The sequence below is a fragment of the Anolis carolinensis genome, chromosome 1 (genome assembly GCF_035594765.1).
Source record: "Anolis carolinensis isolate JA03-04 chromosome 1, rAnoCar3.1.pri, whole genome shotgun sequence".
Taxonomy (NCBI): Eukaryota; Metazoa; Chordata; class Lepidosauria; order Squamata; family Dactyloidae; genus Anolis; species Anolis carolinensis.
Window position 1 is genome coordinate 185,754,477 of NC_085841.1, and position 16,130 is coordinate 185,770,606.

Sequence of the window (16,130 nt, forward strand, 5' to 3'; positions counted from 1 at the left end):
CCTCTTTTTTTTTAGTTTTTTCACTGGAAGCGGAATGGGCTTTGAGGCATTCATTACATGTTCTGGAGTTCTTGTGGTGGCTGTGTGCACAAAGAAGGAATATGCGACTGTGATGCTGTCTGACCATTGCTTCTGTGACTCTCTCTGGGTAAGGGAGGCTGTTTCCATCTGGCATGCGTATAGCACTTTGAAAACATAGACATGGTCTTGTCTGGCCAGTGCTAGGAACTGTCTAGTTTTTTGATTCTGTGATTTTATAATTTGTAACCATTCTAAACTGACTGAACATTGTTATTAAATTTCTCAACAGCACAACATAACCATTGTTCATATGCCTGGGAAAAGACCCTTTGGTCAAAGCCTTGTCTACATTTATGTAAACGGGCAACAGAAGCTCTCAGCACCACTCAGATTTCCTGCTATGAATGAAGTAAGTCTCTGCTTTTGTTCTTGTTGTACTCCAAGGTATATTGGCTTTCAAAAGAGAAGTAGCATACATAGGGACTACCAAATGCAGCATTATCCCAACACGAATCAAGGAACATGAAAGGCACTGCAGACTCATTCAACCAGAGAAGTCAGCGACAGCAGAGCACTTGATGAAACAACCTGGACACAGCATATTATTTGAGAACACAGAAATGCTGGACCACTCTCACAGCCACCATGTCAGACTACACAGAGAAGCCACTGAAATCCACAAGCATGTGGACAATTTCAACAGAAAGGAGGAAACCATGAAAATGAACAAAATCTGGCTACCAATATTTTAAAAACTCTAAAATCAGAACAGTAAATAAAGAGCAACACTAAAAAAACAGGGAAATTCCAGACAGCAATAAGGGCCAGCTAACACCTCTCAACAAAGGATCCCCCCAGGCAGGAAGCAGCCAGGCTTTGAAGCTTCAAGGCCATTCAGTGCTAATCAAGGTGGCCAATTGCAACATTCACACTTACTTCAAACAGACAATAGTTCTTTCTCCCACCCTGAACCTTCCACAGATATATAAACCCCACTTGTCTAGTTTCCAACAGACCTCACAACCTCTAAGGATGCCTGCCATAGATGTGGGCAAAATGTCAGGAGAGAATGCTTCTGGAACATGGCCATACAGCCTGGAAAATTCACAGCCACCCAGTGATTCTGGCCATGAAAGTCTTCAACAACACATTCCTGTTTTGTCTCATGTCAATGCGTATTTATTTATGTTGAGAGATTCTCTCAGTTCTTTCTCCTGTGTCAAGTCCATGACAACTCTTTGCTTTTAAAAAGAGCAACTTGTATAGCAAACTGAGTGACTAAATCTATTTATATTTCTCAGTAGCTACTGTGACATAATATGACAGGAATGTAACTTTCAACCAAGGCAGCTGCTTTTGAAAGCTGCCAGCAGGAACCAGATGTGAGTGAATAGCTGCTCTTCCTGGCCAGTGAAATACATTGACCTAGAGTCTACTAGAAATTGCAAAATAAGTATGTTTATTTAAAACATCAAGGAGCAATACGATCTGTTCTCTCACTTCACATATTGTACTTTCTTCCAACAGCAGACTACCAATAATAGATGAAAATAGGCTTGTAGCAATTGTGAATGTTTGTGAGAAGCAAAGGCAAAAGATACTTTATGTAGATGTAAAACCAAGGGGGAAATGGAATCCCAAACAGGAGCAATATTTTTAAAAACCCAACGTATTTTGGAAGATTATTTTACTTCTTTGGAACAGCCTGAAAGCAATAGGCAGAACCCAGTGCAAGATTAAGGACTAGGTGTTCGCTGACTGACTTGTCCTCCTTCCCCGTCTCTCTGTTGTACTTCCTTGGTTCCTTTTTTCTTTCTTTCCGACCTGCTTTTCCTTCCAGAGTGGGGTTGCCTGCAAGGTGACAATGGACTCTTTTTTTTAGCTTTTCACAGTGGTGCACATTGGTGTGGCAGAGCCAAGGCTAGTTGGGACAGTTTTTGACTCATTGTTGCTGCTGTTTCCAAAGAGGTCAACTGGAAATGAATCATAGTGTGCACTAGTTGAAAGGGTGGTATTACTGGGAAATATTTTGTTTTCTGTCCTTACAACAAGCAATTCAACAAACCTAATAAATTTTAATAAGTGATTTGCGTGAATAGTAGAGAACAGTCAGCACTTTTTGCCAGTAACTAAGTCTGAGGAGAGGAATGGGAAAATGCCTATTTATGGTGCTATGGAAAGGGAATGGGGTTATCTGGGGAACCCAAGGAGAACTGGACCCTGTCCTTTTAGGTGTTGATGTAAACCCTTGGAAACAATGCCTGAATATCCACCCACCCACCCTTGAAAAAGGTTCTTAAAAGTACATTAAAATGTGAAAAGAATAAGTAAAAATAGGTCATTAAATGCCACTGGGTAGTCCTGGGCAATTCACACTCCCAAACCCAGGAAACCCTGTATCTTTGGATTCCCATGATTTGGGAATAACTTGAAAGTATACAACAACAAATGTAAAGAAATCGTGTTATGTCATCCATATGGCACCTTGATGCCCTATGTATGATTTTTTGCTTAATATTGGCAGTACTAGTTATCTTTATGTACTTTGCCTCTGAATTCACACAATCTATTTTATTGTAATAAAATGGTTATGTGCACATCATTTATTTAATATATTTTACACTACCTTCACACTGAAGCCGCCTTGAGTCCCCACGAGTAGAAAGGCGGGGTATAAGTAAAATGAAGTTTAATAATAATAATAATAATAATAATAATAATAATAATAATAATAATAATTTCTTCTAGACAGTTTGCATTGCAAGATTGTATTTTCAAAAGAGTAAATAACAAATAATAGGCAAAAGGGAAGGGGATAAAAACAATTTGAGATTCACATGGCAGAGAGACATTAAGAGTAATTGTCCAGTAGGTCTGTTGCTTGCAAGAAGAGAGTGATAGCATTAGATTTATTATATTCATATTAATGACCCTTACGTTATTTGAATCGCTTTATAAATGCAATACAGATATATTTCTGACGGTGTCTTTTGATTCCACAAGTACTTGTTGCTTTTCTCTCCCCTTGCTTCAAAATGTGGTCTGTGCAATCAGTAGCTAATTTTCTTGTTAAGTGTCAATACTGTGTAGCCAAAGCTCAGTTTTGTGCCTGTGAGCCTCTGAATTTATTTTTATTTGTGCTGTTGAATCCTGAGATACATGAAGCAGTATACACAGAATATTTTCTGTACTGTTGAGTAAGTGTAGCCTATCCCTCAAAAGTCGGGTTTTGCTTGGATATCTCTCTCTGTCAACGTTTACCATGTATGACATTTACCAGTTAAAGAAATCTGCAGTGTGTCTTACTGCATTTGATTTCCTCATGTTTTTTTCCCCTCACGTGGTGGAAATCTTATAGGCTTTCACATCTTGCTGCATCGGTTCTGCCGGCCAAAGGACAACCACTCCCCCACCATCACAGATCCCGGACCCGCCTTTTTCGTCCCCTATTATGCCCCATCGGACCTCGTTGGGCGGGATCCTCAGTCCAAGCAACTGGGGCGGCCTGATGGCGAAGCCAGAGTTAGTCACCAAGCTGATCTCAGCAGGGACTCAAGACAGTGAGTGGGGATGCCCTACCTCTCTGGAAGGCCAGCTGGGATCAGTCATCATATTCCATGAAATATTGCAGCCTTCACATGTGAAAGTATTGTATTTGGCAGGTGAGCATTCCAAAATGCACTTTTTTTAAAAGTACTACTTTAAGCCTCTTCTCTTTTCTTCATTTTCAGTTTCAGTCTGCTCAGAAGTCATTTTGGTTTCCATTTGCAGTTATATCTTCAAGTCTCTGAAACTGACTTTCTGATCTACTTTCTCATGTTCCTGGTCTCTGCAATTTGTTGCTATCCATTTTGTAACCCTTACTGGTATGCATATAGGTCCTTGTTGTTGTGGGAAAAGGGAAAAGAAAATACAAGGAACTAAATCAGACTATTTTCATGATCGAACAAATAAAATAATATTTTAAAGAGAGGTAAAACTGTTCTTGGAGGGAAGGGGATGAGAGGGAGAGGGAGGGCGGGGAACAGATAGATATTAGTAGACAAGTATAGAGATGGAAAGGCTAAGAGTACAAGTTACACCAAAATGGTATATATAAATATGTGGATTTTTTGGGCATTTTCCTTTATTTTTCTGTAATGAAAATGTAAAATGTTTTATATATATATATGTGTATATGTATATATACATAAACACGTACACACACACACATACACATCCATATCTAGAGAGAGGTCCTTATGACAGACCTCTTTGAGATAGCCCAACGTTGCCCTATTGCACTTGAGATCTTTGTTTAGTGGGTTACTCTAAGTTTTCCAGGCTGTATGGCCATTTTCCAGAAGCATTCTCTCCTGAATGCGGATGCCTACCATAGATGTGGGTGACACGTCAGGAGAGAATGCTTATGGAACATGACCATACAGTCCGGAAAACTCACAGCAACCCAGTGATTCCAGCCATGGAAGCCTTCGACAACACATCTTTGTTTAGTGGCTGCCATATGTCTGTGTTGGTTGTTGGGTTCACCATCTCCTCTTTTCCTTCCTAAGTAACATTTCAGTTTCAAAAAAATAGTACTCTCCTCAAATTCTATCCATATTCTCAGCTTTTATCACGCAAAAACTCTATCCCGATTTCATCCTTTCCCTTCTTCCTATTTACCCTATTATTGGTTTTAACTGACTATTTCTATCTATGATTGGCTGTATCCTCTATCGCCTTCCCCCAGCATGCCATGAGCTGTGATTGGCTGGCTGTGCTCTGGCTGGCTTACTTTTTACATTCCTTCCATGGATTGGGACAGAGCTTGGAAAATTAACTTTTTTAGACCTCAGGTTTTTTGAATGCCCAATTAGCTTGTACTCCTGATGAATGAGAAAATCTGGTTGCTCTTAAGCATCATTGATATCTATGCCAGTATAAGTCTTATGCACAAGAGAAACTGGAATGTACATAAGTCATGAGACATAATTCCAGATAGAAATGTAGATATATTTTGGAGGGATTGGTAGGCTTACAAGGGAGAGAGTGTGGTTTTCTTTTGACAGTGCTTTTCACTGGATCTGGACTTTTATATTTTCTCACTTTAGTCTTGAGCAGGTTGTTACTTAACCAGTGACTTCATACACTTCATTTGGATCAGGAGATGCTTGCCCAGTGGTCATTGGAACCAGATGTGCATCACAGTACAGATGTGCATTGAGACACATGCCTTGAGCTGGCTATGTGTATTGGCATGCTTCTGTTGTATACATGACTTATTGGTGGATTGAGAAAGACTGTTTTTTAGTATTTACAACAGGATGAAGTGTCATTACAACTGTTAACACCCATATGAATTTACTGTTCTTTTCTTCATTTTTAAGGTCCAAATTGCTTAACTCCATGGAAGTCTCAAGAATCTGAAGTGTCTGACTTGCCTAGTAAAATACTTCTTCACTATACTCCCAAGGTAGCAATCCATTTATTTTTCTGCCATTGATGGTTTTAGGGTAAATCGAAAGTGGGTTCAAAGGTTCAGGATAGCTCTCTTTTCCGAGGCCCTGCAGAGGAGGACAATTAGGCAATGTTTTGTGCCCATCCAGACCAATCTAGGTGGCCAGCATTGTTGATTTTGGATGCTGCATTAGATGGATTCTGTCTAAGCAAGGCTCTTCCAGTACTTGGAACCCCAGCTAGCAACTAAACAAGTACTCTCTGTTAAAAGTGGAAGATCGATCACATATAGTTATACCTCAGTTTACCTTGTCTCTGACAAACAACACTGATTTTACACCTGTTCAGTTCCCCAACTTTTCCTTGTCTTCTGTCCATCTAAAAGTGTTTCAACATAATCAGCATTAGGGGGAGGATGATGGAGAAATGCAGGCTGTTGGTGATGTAGAAAGCAAAAGGGGAGAATTTCCCTGGGTATGTAGAATACTATGAGAATTTCCTTTTATTTCTCTTTCTTATGGGCAGGCCTGCAGAAGTCCAATATGTCTTGACCTTTCACCAAATCTTCTGCATGGAAGGTTAACAGGGAACAAAGTTGTGAACTGGGACATTAAGGTAGGATTCTTCAGTAGCTTGTTGCAAATTCTATGTGATTTACTATAGATCTGAATGGTTTACGTGTCTGAGAAACAGATATGCAACATACCAGCTTGTTCAGGGAGTGGTGAATAGTTCTCTCCATTGGTGCTTTCTTCTTCTTTTGAGAATTCAGCTGGTCATAATGTTGGTGGAATAGTACATGACTGATAGAAACATGTCCTCTCCATCTAGAAATATGTGCTAGGATTGCAATCTTCATTTCATGCCTGCACTACAGCTTCCCACAGTATTGGAGGAGGAATTCCTCAGTGGAGAACTATAGTAGTGTGTGATCATTTTTGAATTTATCACAACAGGAAAGATTCAGAGGACCCTTCTACACTGTTATATAAAATCCAGATTATCTCCTTTTATATGGCATTGTAGACTCATATAATCCAATTCAAAGCAGATAAAGTGGATTATCTGCTTTGATAATCTGGATTATATGGGAGTGTAGAGTGGACCTAAGAGTGATCTGCAAATAAATAAGAACAATACAACCCCTTTTCTCAGGGACAGTTATGATTACCCATTTGTTACTTGGAGAGTTAGTTGGATGAATTTACTCCACCATATGTGGTTGATCCCAATTTGGTTCTTTTCTGTATTGTGTATGAAACACAATGAAGCTCCATCTTTGTATCATGTGCTGCAATCCATTTAATAACTAAAAAAATTGCAATGAAAGTGAGTGTCTTAACTAAGTTTCTTTGCAAAAAGCAAGCTTCTTTGGATGAGAATCTAAACTGCGGCAGTCAGGAACATACTGAGGTAGAGACACAAGTGGTCTCCTTCCCCAGACTGTGGTGAACAAATTGGAAGGTTAATAGCTGTGTCTCCGTGGTGTCCCCACTTACTGCCTTCCAAAATAAATAAATGGGAACCCTTTGTCTTCTACAAGAAAGGAAGAACTGATACTCGTTTCAGAAAAGGACGGGTTACGCTTTACCCCAGGAGAGGATTGGGTGGCCCTGTAGGTGATGTTGAGCTGCATTTCCAGCCATTTCTCCCTATTAGCTATGTTCAGTAAGCCTAGTGGCTTTGCAGTCCAACACACATTGCCCATCTTGTTCTGCCAGAAGCCTTATGTGACCCTAGCCAGCAAGTATTCTAAAAAGAATAAATTAATATGCATATTGTTTTACATGGCATTCATTTCAAATCCAACAAATTGTAAACGAATTGTGCTTCATTTGGTCCAATTTTTCATTCATTATGTCACAAATGTAAGATGGGGTAGGCACCTGTAGAAGACTAAGGGAGACCCTGGAGGACTGTATCCCCACCTTACTTGCTTCCTAAAAAACCACCTTTGTCTCCAAATGCACCCTGTAGATAGCACGGGGGCATATTTTGGGAACTTCCAAGCTCTTACAGGGTATTTTTGGCATTCTATTGCGAAGCATACAAAAAGTTCCTTGCTTTAGAAGTGATCATTTTATTCTGCTTTTGTACTGTTGAAGATTTTCCCCTTGCAGTTGGTTGGTTTGCAGTTGATTTCAACAGACTTACTACTGCTTCTTTCTCTTCCCAACCTTTCCACCTTGATCCTATTTTAAGGATATGATCAATTGTATAGGCGGCCTAAATGTGCTGTTCCCGCTGCTAGAGCAGATCAGCTTCCTGGATGGACATTTAATTGAGAGGCCAGAGGTTGAATTTGTGCCTCCTGAGCTACTGACGCCTGTAGAAGGAGACTGGGTGATGTTAACCTCCACCAGAGCTTCAGGTAGGGAAAGAGTTGCACAATGAAACATTCATGTAGCCTTTTATGTGGGAATGGGGACTGGGCAACAAAAGCAACAGACAAAAAAATAAACAAGAGCCATATTTTACGTCCTTCTCCTGCCATTCTTCTGTTCTTGAGTCCTGGCTTCAGAAGAAAAACCAGGGTATACATAATTCTGATGCTGATAGCAATAATAGGAACAATGACCACAATAAGAGTATCTTGGCAGTGTTATTTTGAGCTGAAGTCTTATTTTCTACCTTTTAGAGGCCCGCTTGGAGAAGAACATTATTGCAACTTTCATCTTGATGATAAAGCACTTTATTCAGAGGCACCCAATCAACCAGGATAATCTCGTTCATACGCACGGAGTTGCAACTTTAGGAGCCCTTTTGAAGAAGGTATGAACAAGCTACAGAAGAATGTTAGTCCTTCGCCAAATTGCAGAGAATGTGATTTATCTCTCTGGTAAATTAGCCAGTGTTGATAATTTAGGCCGTAGGTGTGATGTTCAGTTTGCCAGTTCTTGTTCCATGTTGAACTTGAATGTGCAGTGCTTTTGGATAACTCTTTTTTCAGTTGTAATAATAATAATAATAATAATAATAATAATAATAATAATTATTATTATTATTATTATTATTATTATTATTATTATTATTATTGTTATTGTTGATTAGCCCTTAGTCCATATCACAATACCAGTTGTTCTAGTAGTAGTCCTCCTTTTGAATTTTTTTCTTTCAGCACAGTGGCTGGCATAGTTTCCTCATTATCATAGATATTCATCGGTTCATTTTTTAAAATTCATTTATAAACACATTTATATCCTTCCATTTTTCCCAGCCCCTTCTACACTGTCATATAAAATCCAGATTATTTGCTTTGAACTGGATTATATGGCAGTGTATACTCATATAATCCAGTTCAACACAGATAATGTGGATTATCTGCTTTGATAATCTTGATTATATGGCAGTGTAGAAGGGACCTAAAATTGCTAAAACACACAAATATTACAATATTAGCAAAAGTTCAACATAATTAAAGGCACTTTTAAAGCTACCCTCAGAACTACTGACAATGTACATTTTGTTTTTTTAAAGTATTAAAAGCCTTTCCTTTCAGGGAGGTTTGTGCCTCTAAATTAGGGGCCAGACTTGGCGTATAACAGATTAAAATATACCTCCGGCTGGTCACTCAAACACTTCCTTTTTGCTTTCTCCAGAAAAGGGGCAATGCTGCTTTCAAGAGTTGGCTGTCCTCTTTTTGGTTGGAGAGATAATTCCATTTTTCCCATAACTCTCTCAAACAGGTTTATCAACTGAGACCAAAATTGACTAGTCTTTAAAAAAAGAAAAGAAAAGAAAATACAGATAACACTATGTAACACGATTTTTGTTCCTGGATTATAAAAGTCATTTCCTAGTTGTTTCTATCATAAAAATATGGGAAAGGTATATTAAACTTCAAAAACTTTGTTTTTGTGGGAGAGACATCCTGTGCTAATTTTCAGTGAATAACTCATAGAGTTTCAACCAACTCAACATAGTTTGTGGCAGCCACAATAATAAAGTTTCTGGAGTAGAATTATTACTTTCAAAACAGGAGATACCACTTTCAAACCAGAAACAGAAAATGTTTCACATTTTGTTACACAGTGTAATTGTTTGCTTGTCCCTCTCTCTACCCCCCTAGGTATCTACCAGTTTTGTGGATGTTAACATATTGATGGCTGTCCAGTTACTGATAGAACAGGTCTCTGCAGCCAAGAACACACATCTTTTGCAACAGATGTATCAGCACTTACTTTTTGACTTCAGCATCTGGAACCGTGGAGACTTCCCATTCCGAATTGGTGAGATTAGTTATTGCTGAATTAGAGAGGGAAACAAGCTCCCATGCAAGGTTTAATAGCTGGCAGCCTCTGGGACTAAGTTGGGCAACAGAATGAAAGGAAGACTTCTCCCACCCCTAAACTTGGCTGGTGGCAATGCTTGCGTTATTGCTAGAAGCAGAGGCACAACTAATAGTCTGCTGTAGTTGGGACTAATTTGGATTTAGGCCAGTGCAGCAAATGTCAAATCAAATATGCTTTGTGCATATGAATTGTGCATGTGTGTGTATGCATAAATTCCTTTGCTTTTTGTGTCTTATAATGCTGGTTATTATAATATGAGAAAGTGTCTCCAGTCTTGGAGACACTTCATAGTGAGATGCAAGAACTGTGATGTTTAAACTGAGAAGCCAAGGTTTTTGATCAGCTAGAAAACCAGAGTTTGAAATCACGGTTCAACAGTGGAATTGGAAACCATTGCTTTAACTAACAGTTTGGTGGAATATTCAAATTGGCATATCATAATTATACTTGGTTTATTAATTTGGGCTCACTTTGAGATAGTCATGTGGGTTTATGTGTATGTGCCCAATAAAATAGAAATCAGGGTCTGTGTATGTAAGGAAAGAAGTGTAGAAGTGTTATTCCTACATATTTCAACTCTGCCCTGACATTCTCAGATATAAGGTGGGATATAATAATTATAAAAAATAATAATAAATGCACCCTGTGTGCATAGTTAGGTTACATAAAGATTTTTAATCTTGTGGTAAATTAGGTGGTCTCAGTATCTTGTTGAGCACATCTACCAATCTAGTAAGCAGAGTGGTCCACAGTATTTTAAAGGCTTGCTTGGTCTGTTCTAATGGCAAATGTACCCATTTTTAGGCCACATCCAGTACATCTCTACAATTATCAGGGACAGCAGGAGGCTTTTCCGAAAAAAATATGGCGTACAGTTTTTACTGGATACTCTGAGGATTTATTATGGGTATGTCATCTCAGATTCTTTCTTAATTTGCTATATAGTGATCTTGAGTTTAGTTTTATGAGGTAAAGACATAAACCAAAACTATTGAAAGCAATGCTTCCTTCTGTGAGCATGACAGTCTAATGAATGGGAAACTATAGTATACTTGTTAGCTCCCATCCCTGGGCCTTTTGTAGGATGATATTCTGGCTATATAGCCTTCCTGATAGTCTAGATCTTAAAGTCTAGGCTTTAAGGGTAGTTAAAAAGTGTTAGTTATTTCTTGAAGGTGGGTAATAATTTAAAAGCAATTGTCTTAAAGGAGAGCTTTAGCTCAAAGTAAATTGGGATTGTAATGGTTAAATATACGATTAGGACATTTTTAATTTTCTTTGTTCTCATCTTTATTCTGTTGGTGCTCCCTTTCTATGTTAGTTAAAACATGTGAAACATTTTAAAAATTTAGTTATAACAAGAATTATAATTTTATTTGAACAACATTTTAAAAATGTGCTAAGACTGTGTATTCAATACTGGTTACAGACAAAAGAGGGTGGTTAATCGAAGTAAATAATATGCATAGTGTAAAGTGTTAGTGGAAAGAAAAGTGAGTGAATTAGTTCCAGTTATGACTTTCATATTCCTAATATACTAACATTTCTCTTCTTTGTTTTTGTTAGGAATAGTTACAAAGATAGTGACTTGGCTCCAGATGATCTTAGAACCATAAGAACATCTCTTTATGGATTAATCAAATATTTCTTGAGTAAAGGAGGGGCACATGAAGAGGTCCAGAGCATTATGGGATATATAGCAGCTATCAATGATGAAGAACAGGTAGCTCGTGTGTCTATATTCAGTTATATATTCAGTTATATTTTTCTCCATATATCTTCACAGTGGTGTGATAAAAACCACACTGTACATAATGTGAAATAAGTAAATAAAATAATAGTATATATTTAATCCTGGATTAAATTTAACTTTGCTTTTTCCTTCTAAAGCAGTTGATATTAGTCTCGTACAAAGATACTAGTTTTGGGCCAAAAAGCATGCCATTTTTGGTTACTTTTTTGGATAATCCCACATTCTCAAATCGGGAGGGAGAGGGGTTGCCATTTTCATTCAGCAAAGATTTGACCCAAACCTATAGAGGCTTAGTCCTCAGTAATTTTATGGCCTATCTGCATGAAACCTACATCAGTTTTAGACCTCTACCGATTTTTTAGAATTATTTTTCATTTTTACCATAACATTTTTAAAAAATAAGACAAACCACAAGAGAAGGTTCTGGGAATTATAGTGGTTGGTTGTGTCCATTCTCAGTCAATCAGATCATGGATACAAATAGGCCTTTTAGTGGCTGAGAAACACAGAGAGAGAAACTTCAACTCCCAGCATGTTCCGAAAGGAACTCAGAGACTTTTCAATGCCCGCCCCATGCAAGTGCAGCTGGGAAAGTGAGTTCCCAGCAGGGTCCTCTCTGGAGGAAAAGCCTAGGGAACTTTTCCAAAAGAAATTGACACTTTGCTGCTGGGGAGGAAGAAAAGACGCTGCAGGTAATCCTGTCTGCTCCATTAGCCCCCACAGCAGACCCCTGCCTCAGGTATATTGCAGTGTTAACTCCATCCCCTCCAGTATCTGAAAATCTTGCTCTCTTAATTGGTTTCCGCTGGCTTTCTAGTCTCTCTCTCCCCCCCCCCCCCCAGCCTGTTTTCAGGGGATATACAAAACGAACCACCAAATTTTACAAATCACTTTTGTTCAAACTGATCAACCCTAGTTGATATTGATATTACTGTATTGTCAAGTTTCTTAATCAGGGTGTGAAGTAGGTTTTCCAGAAACAGCTTAAGCAAATTGATGTCAGACTTGATGTGGGTGCAGATGTAATGCTAAATCCTTCTTTAAAACAGTATAAAGGAGAAATGAATTTGATTAATATCTTACTAATGTTCACCAGGTCAAAGCTAGGAAACATATGGCCCTGCAGGTGTTCTTTAACTCTATCCAGCCTAGTTTGTGGTGGGGGGTTGATAGGAGTTGCAAGAACATATGCAGTGTCACATTTTTTTCCATGTTTTTTCCCCATATAGTTTCTGCTCCGGGATTGGGATCATCTGGACAATTCTGAGCCTTGTTTTATTGTGATGTATATGATAAAATGATGTTAAATTCCAGCAAGATCCTCGAAGGCTGAGAGCTTTACTTAGAAAGCACAGCCATTTCCTACTGTATTTACAGTCATTTTTAGAAAGCTAAGCAATACAATGGAGGTACAATTATTTAAATAAAGACTAAATGGGCTAGAACCTTTGGTCTTTGGGGAATAAAGATGGGCAAGTAATAACTTGCTTGCTCTAGGAATTAATCGGGCAACTTAAATGTTTAGGTCAAACACATTAAAGAAACTATGTGGGTTTTGGGTTTATCTTACTGCACAAACACAGCAAAAATAAACTGCTGTGGTTTCATCTTATGTGATCCTGGAATTTGTAGTTTGGTCATGATGTAGTGTTTCTTACGCTGTGAGGAACCAGCTAGTTTTTGTTTTGTTTTTTGTTTTTTTTTGCTTCTAGTGTGCCAGGGCCTGGCACTAAGTTTGTATCCATTGAAAACAACTATATGTTTCTTGTCCAGTAACTTGCCAGAGACCAGTAGCCAGTGGCTCAGAAACTGATATTGATCTGTGGACTTTGATTTCTGGCAGAGAATTATAAGGTTATTAACAACTGCAACTACAAACCATAGATTCCAAAGCATGTTTGGGCAGTGAAAGGTCGTATTAAACGGCTGTAATTCTGTGGTATGGACACAGTTGAACAGTGAGCATCCCAATCCATGTTACACTGGCCTGCCTGCCTGCCTAGGCTGGCTCATCTCTCCATGGTCCCCATCTTTCAATGTATATGGAGGCAGGGCACAGCCTATAGTTAGAGTCATATTGGCCTTCTTTCACTCAGCCAGAGTTGGCTCCCATGAAGTACCTCATGCTTCAAACAACTGCTGCATCTTTGGAAAGAGAGAGAACCAGTACTTCTTTGCAGGGAATGATAATGAAAATTGCCTAAATGTTGCTTATTGAGCCTTACTGAATGTTTGCTTTTCTCCCTCTTTTCTCTTTCCAAGCTAATTGGGATCCTGGAGGTGCTCTTCGGCCTGCTTCACACCAGTCCAACCCGTGACCAGCTTTTCTTGTTGCTTTTTGAGCCAGGAAATGCAGACATCCTCTATGCTCTGTTGCTGAATCAGAGGTACTCTGATAGACTAAAGGAGCTTGTCTTCAAGGTATTTTTATTTCCTCCTCATAAATTATAATTCTAGCAAGATGAAGATGAATTCGTATAAATGTGTTTTTGTTTTGCCAAAAACGGCTGTTCTTTGGCAAAAAGTTGTGTCATGGTGGTTATAAAATTTTATATAGGATACAAGGCAGTAGCAGTTTTAATCTCTGTCCTGTGCATTTATTATGTATTCTTTTATAGAACTACATTTTGATATGTGTGTTTGTAGAATTTTTGTAGTATTTGTGTGTTTTGACTCTGCTGTGACTCGCCTCAAGCCACAAGGAGAGGTGGATAAGAAATAATAATAATAATAATAATAATAATAATAATAATAATAATAATAATTCAAGTATCAAAGGCATAGATGAGCTAGTATGTAAAGAAATCTTGTAGCACCTTTGAAACTAACAAAAAGAAAGAAATTGGTTGCATAAGGTTTCACAGCCTTAGATCTGTTTCATCTGATGATTGAAACACGTAGGAACAGGCCTTTATAGCTATGAATGTGCTTGTTTTATGTGTGATCAGCAATAGAAATACAAAACTTGTGAGTATGGTAATGAGGTGACAAGTTCAGTTTGTCTCTTGGAAATGAAGTCAGGAGCAAAAAAATGTAGCTCACTGCCAAGGTGACTAGTTAGCTGTATGAATGGTAGAGGAAGTTATTTGAAATTATTTGAAGTTATTCGGATCCAGAAAGTAGATGTCATATACTGGTCCAGAGAGCCCCCATGAGGCATGGGTATTAACTAGTTTTATAATATGTGTAGCGTGCCAAGAAACTATTGTTTCTGTTGAACTCACTGTAGATAAACTGGACATAACTCTAGTTCTGCTGTTTCTCCTTCCAATCGTCCACAGTAATATGACCAAGAAATATGTACCCGAATGGGATTATACAGAAAGAAGCAGGTTTGATTTTACTGTCTTGAGTCAGTAAGGACAGGGAGAAGATTTATCCCTGGGGTGTGGAATGGATGGTTCTCCAGGTAGTGGGAATTTGACTTGCCCATAGCTATAACTAACATAGCTCAATGATGAAAAATGATGGGGACTGCTTTTCAGCTTCTGGACACTTCACCCAGCCTTAGTTTAGCCAGACTTCTGTAGTACTCTCATGTTTGCAACGTCTTTGTTCCTCGTGAATAGAGCTCCTAGAGATGTATATGTTCTGCACTATTTTTGTGAGAAAATCTTACAGAAAAGCACTGTATGCATTTGTGGATCCATATAATTGACAGACCCCTCCCTCTTCAAAGACCTCAGATACCAAAATGATAAGTATATTAATATCCCATATTCTAGTGACACTCATTATGTCCCTGTAGTAGCTTAACAACAAAGTGTTCTGTTGTTAGAAGGAAAACAAAAACAACTTTGTATAGACTTTAGTCCAGAATTCATTGTGATTTCCTAAAGATTTCATTCAACATATGAAGAATCTGCTTGCATTCTGTTGTCAAGTAAATAATGTTTTTATATGTCTGACAGCTGCTGGAGCATTTTGTATCCTTTCTTGGCAGATTGTGGACCAGATGCTGAAGTGCACAAAAGTCTATGAACGAAGCAAACAACGTATGAAACTCAGAGAAGTTGGTTATTCTGGGCTGGGACTGCTCCTGAATGACTCTCCGGTTACTGTATCTTTCATCAAGAACCTTCTCAATCAAATTCTGAGTGCTGGTACATTTATTAAATAGTTATGCAGCATGCCTAACTGGGGTGGGGGGGGGGAGGTGCTATTTGAACAACTATACGAAGGAAACTCAAACGTATTTGAATCCCTTTTTTTCACTGGAAAATAATAAAAATACACTGGTGACTTCAGTTGATTTTTGGGCTTTAATGGCAAATTTGAAACAGCAAATACACAGGTGTGTTTGGAAGTGGATGTGAAATATAACCTTATTTTCCTCTCACTGCATGTGTCTTAATTTTTACTCTGCAGATCCAGTTGTGAATTACAGGGACTTTGTTGCAGTCATATATTTGGCTCACAGAGCGGATATAAACATCAGAGTGGCCATCTGTCGAAAGGTTAGTGGAATGATGCAGGACCAGGTTATTGTCTATTGGTCGAAACAAAAGGAAGAATATGATGCAAATGAATTTGCTTGATTTCTAAAGGCAGAGTACTTTTTGCAGGATATCCTATGTACTTTCTTAATAATAGATTTATTTGTAAAATTGGGAATTTCAAAACCC

The 16,130-nt window shown here is 38.4% G+C and overlaps 1 protein-coding gene across 4 annotated transcripts in view; it reads left to right on the forward strand.

Moving 5' to 3' along the window:
• nbeal1 (neurobeachin like 1) overlaps nt 1-16,130 on the forward strand; it is a 143,085-nt gene that overhangs the window by 70,572 nt on the left and 56,383 nt on the right. For all 4 annotated transcript variants that reach the window (XM_062962099.1, XM_062962103.1, XM_062962107.1 and 1 more), the window contains 13 exons: nt 16-148; nt 311-430; nt 3,380-3,683; nt 5,391-5,476; nt 5,986-6,075; nt 7,663-7,831; nt 8,099-8,232; nt 9,530-9,689; nt 10,557-10,659; nt 11,319-11,475; nt 13,768-13,926; nt 15,449-15,608; nt 15,874-15,962. In XM_062962099.1, the coding sequence (XP_062818169.1) occupies nt 16-148; nt 311-430; nt 3,380-3,683; nt 5,391-5,476; nt 5,986-6,075; nt 7,663-7,831; nt 8,099-8,232; nt 9,530-9,689; nt 10,557-10,659; nt 11,319-11,475; nt 13,768-13,926; nt 15,449-15,608; nt 15,874-15,962 (1,864 nt within the window). The remainder of the gene's footprint in view (nt 1-15; nt 149-310; nt 431-3,379; nt 3,684-5,390; nt 5,477-5,985; nt 6,076-7,662; nt 7,832-8,098; nt 8,233-9,529; nt 9,690-10,556; nt 10,660-11,318; nt 11,476-13,767; nt 13,927-15,448; nt 15,609-15,873; nt 15,963-16,130) is intronic.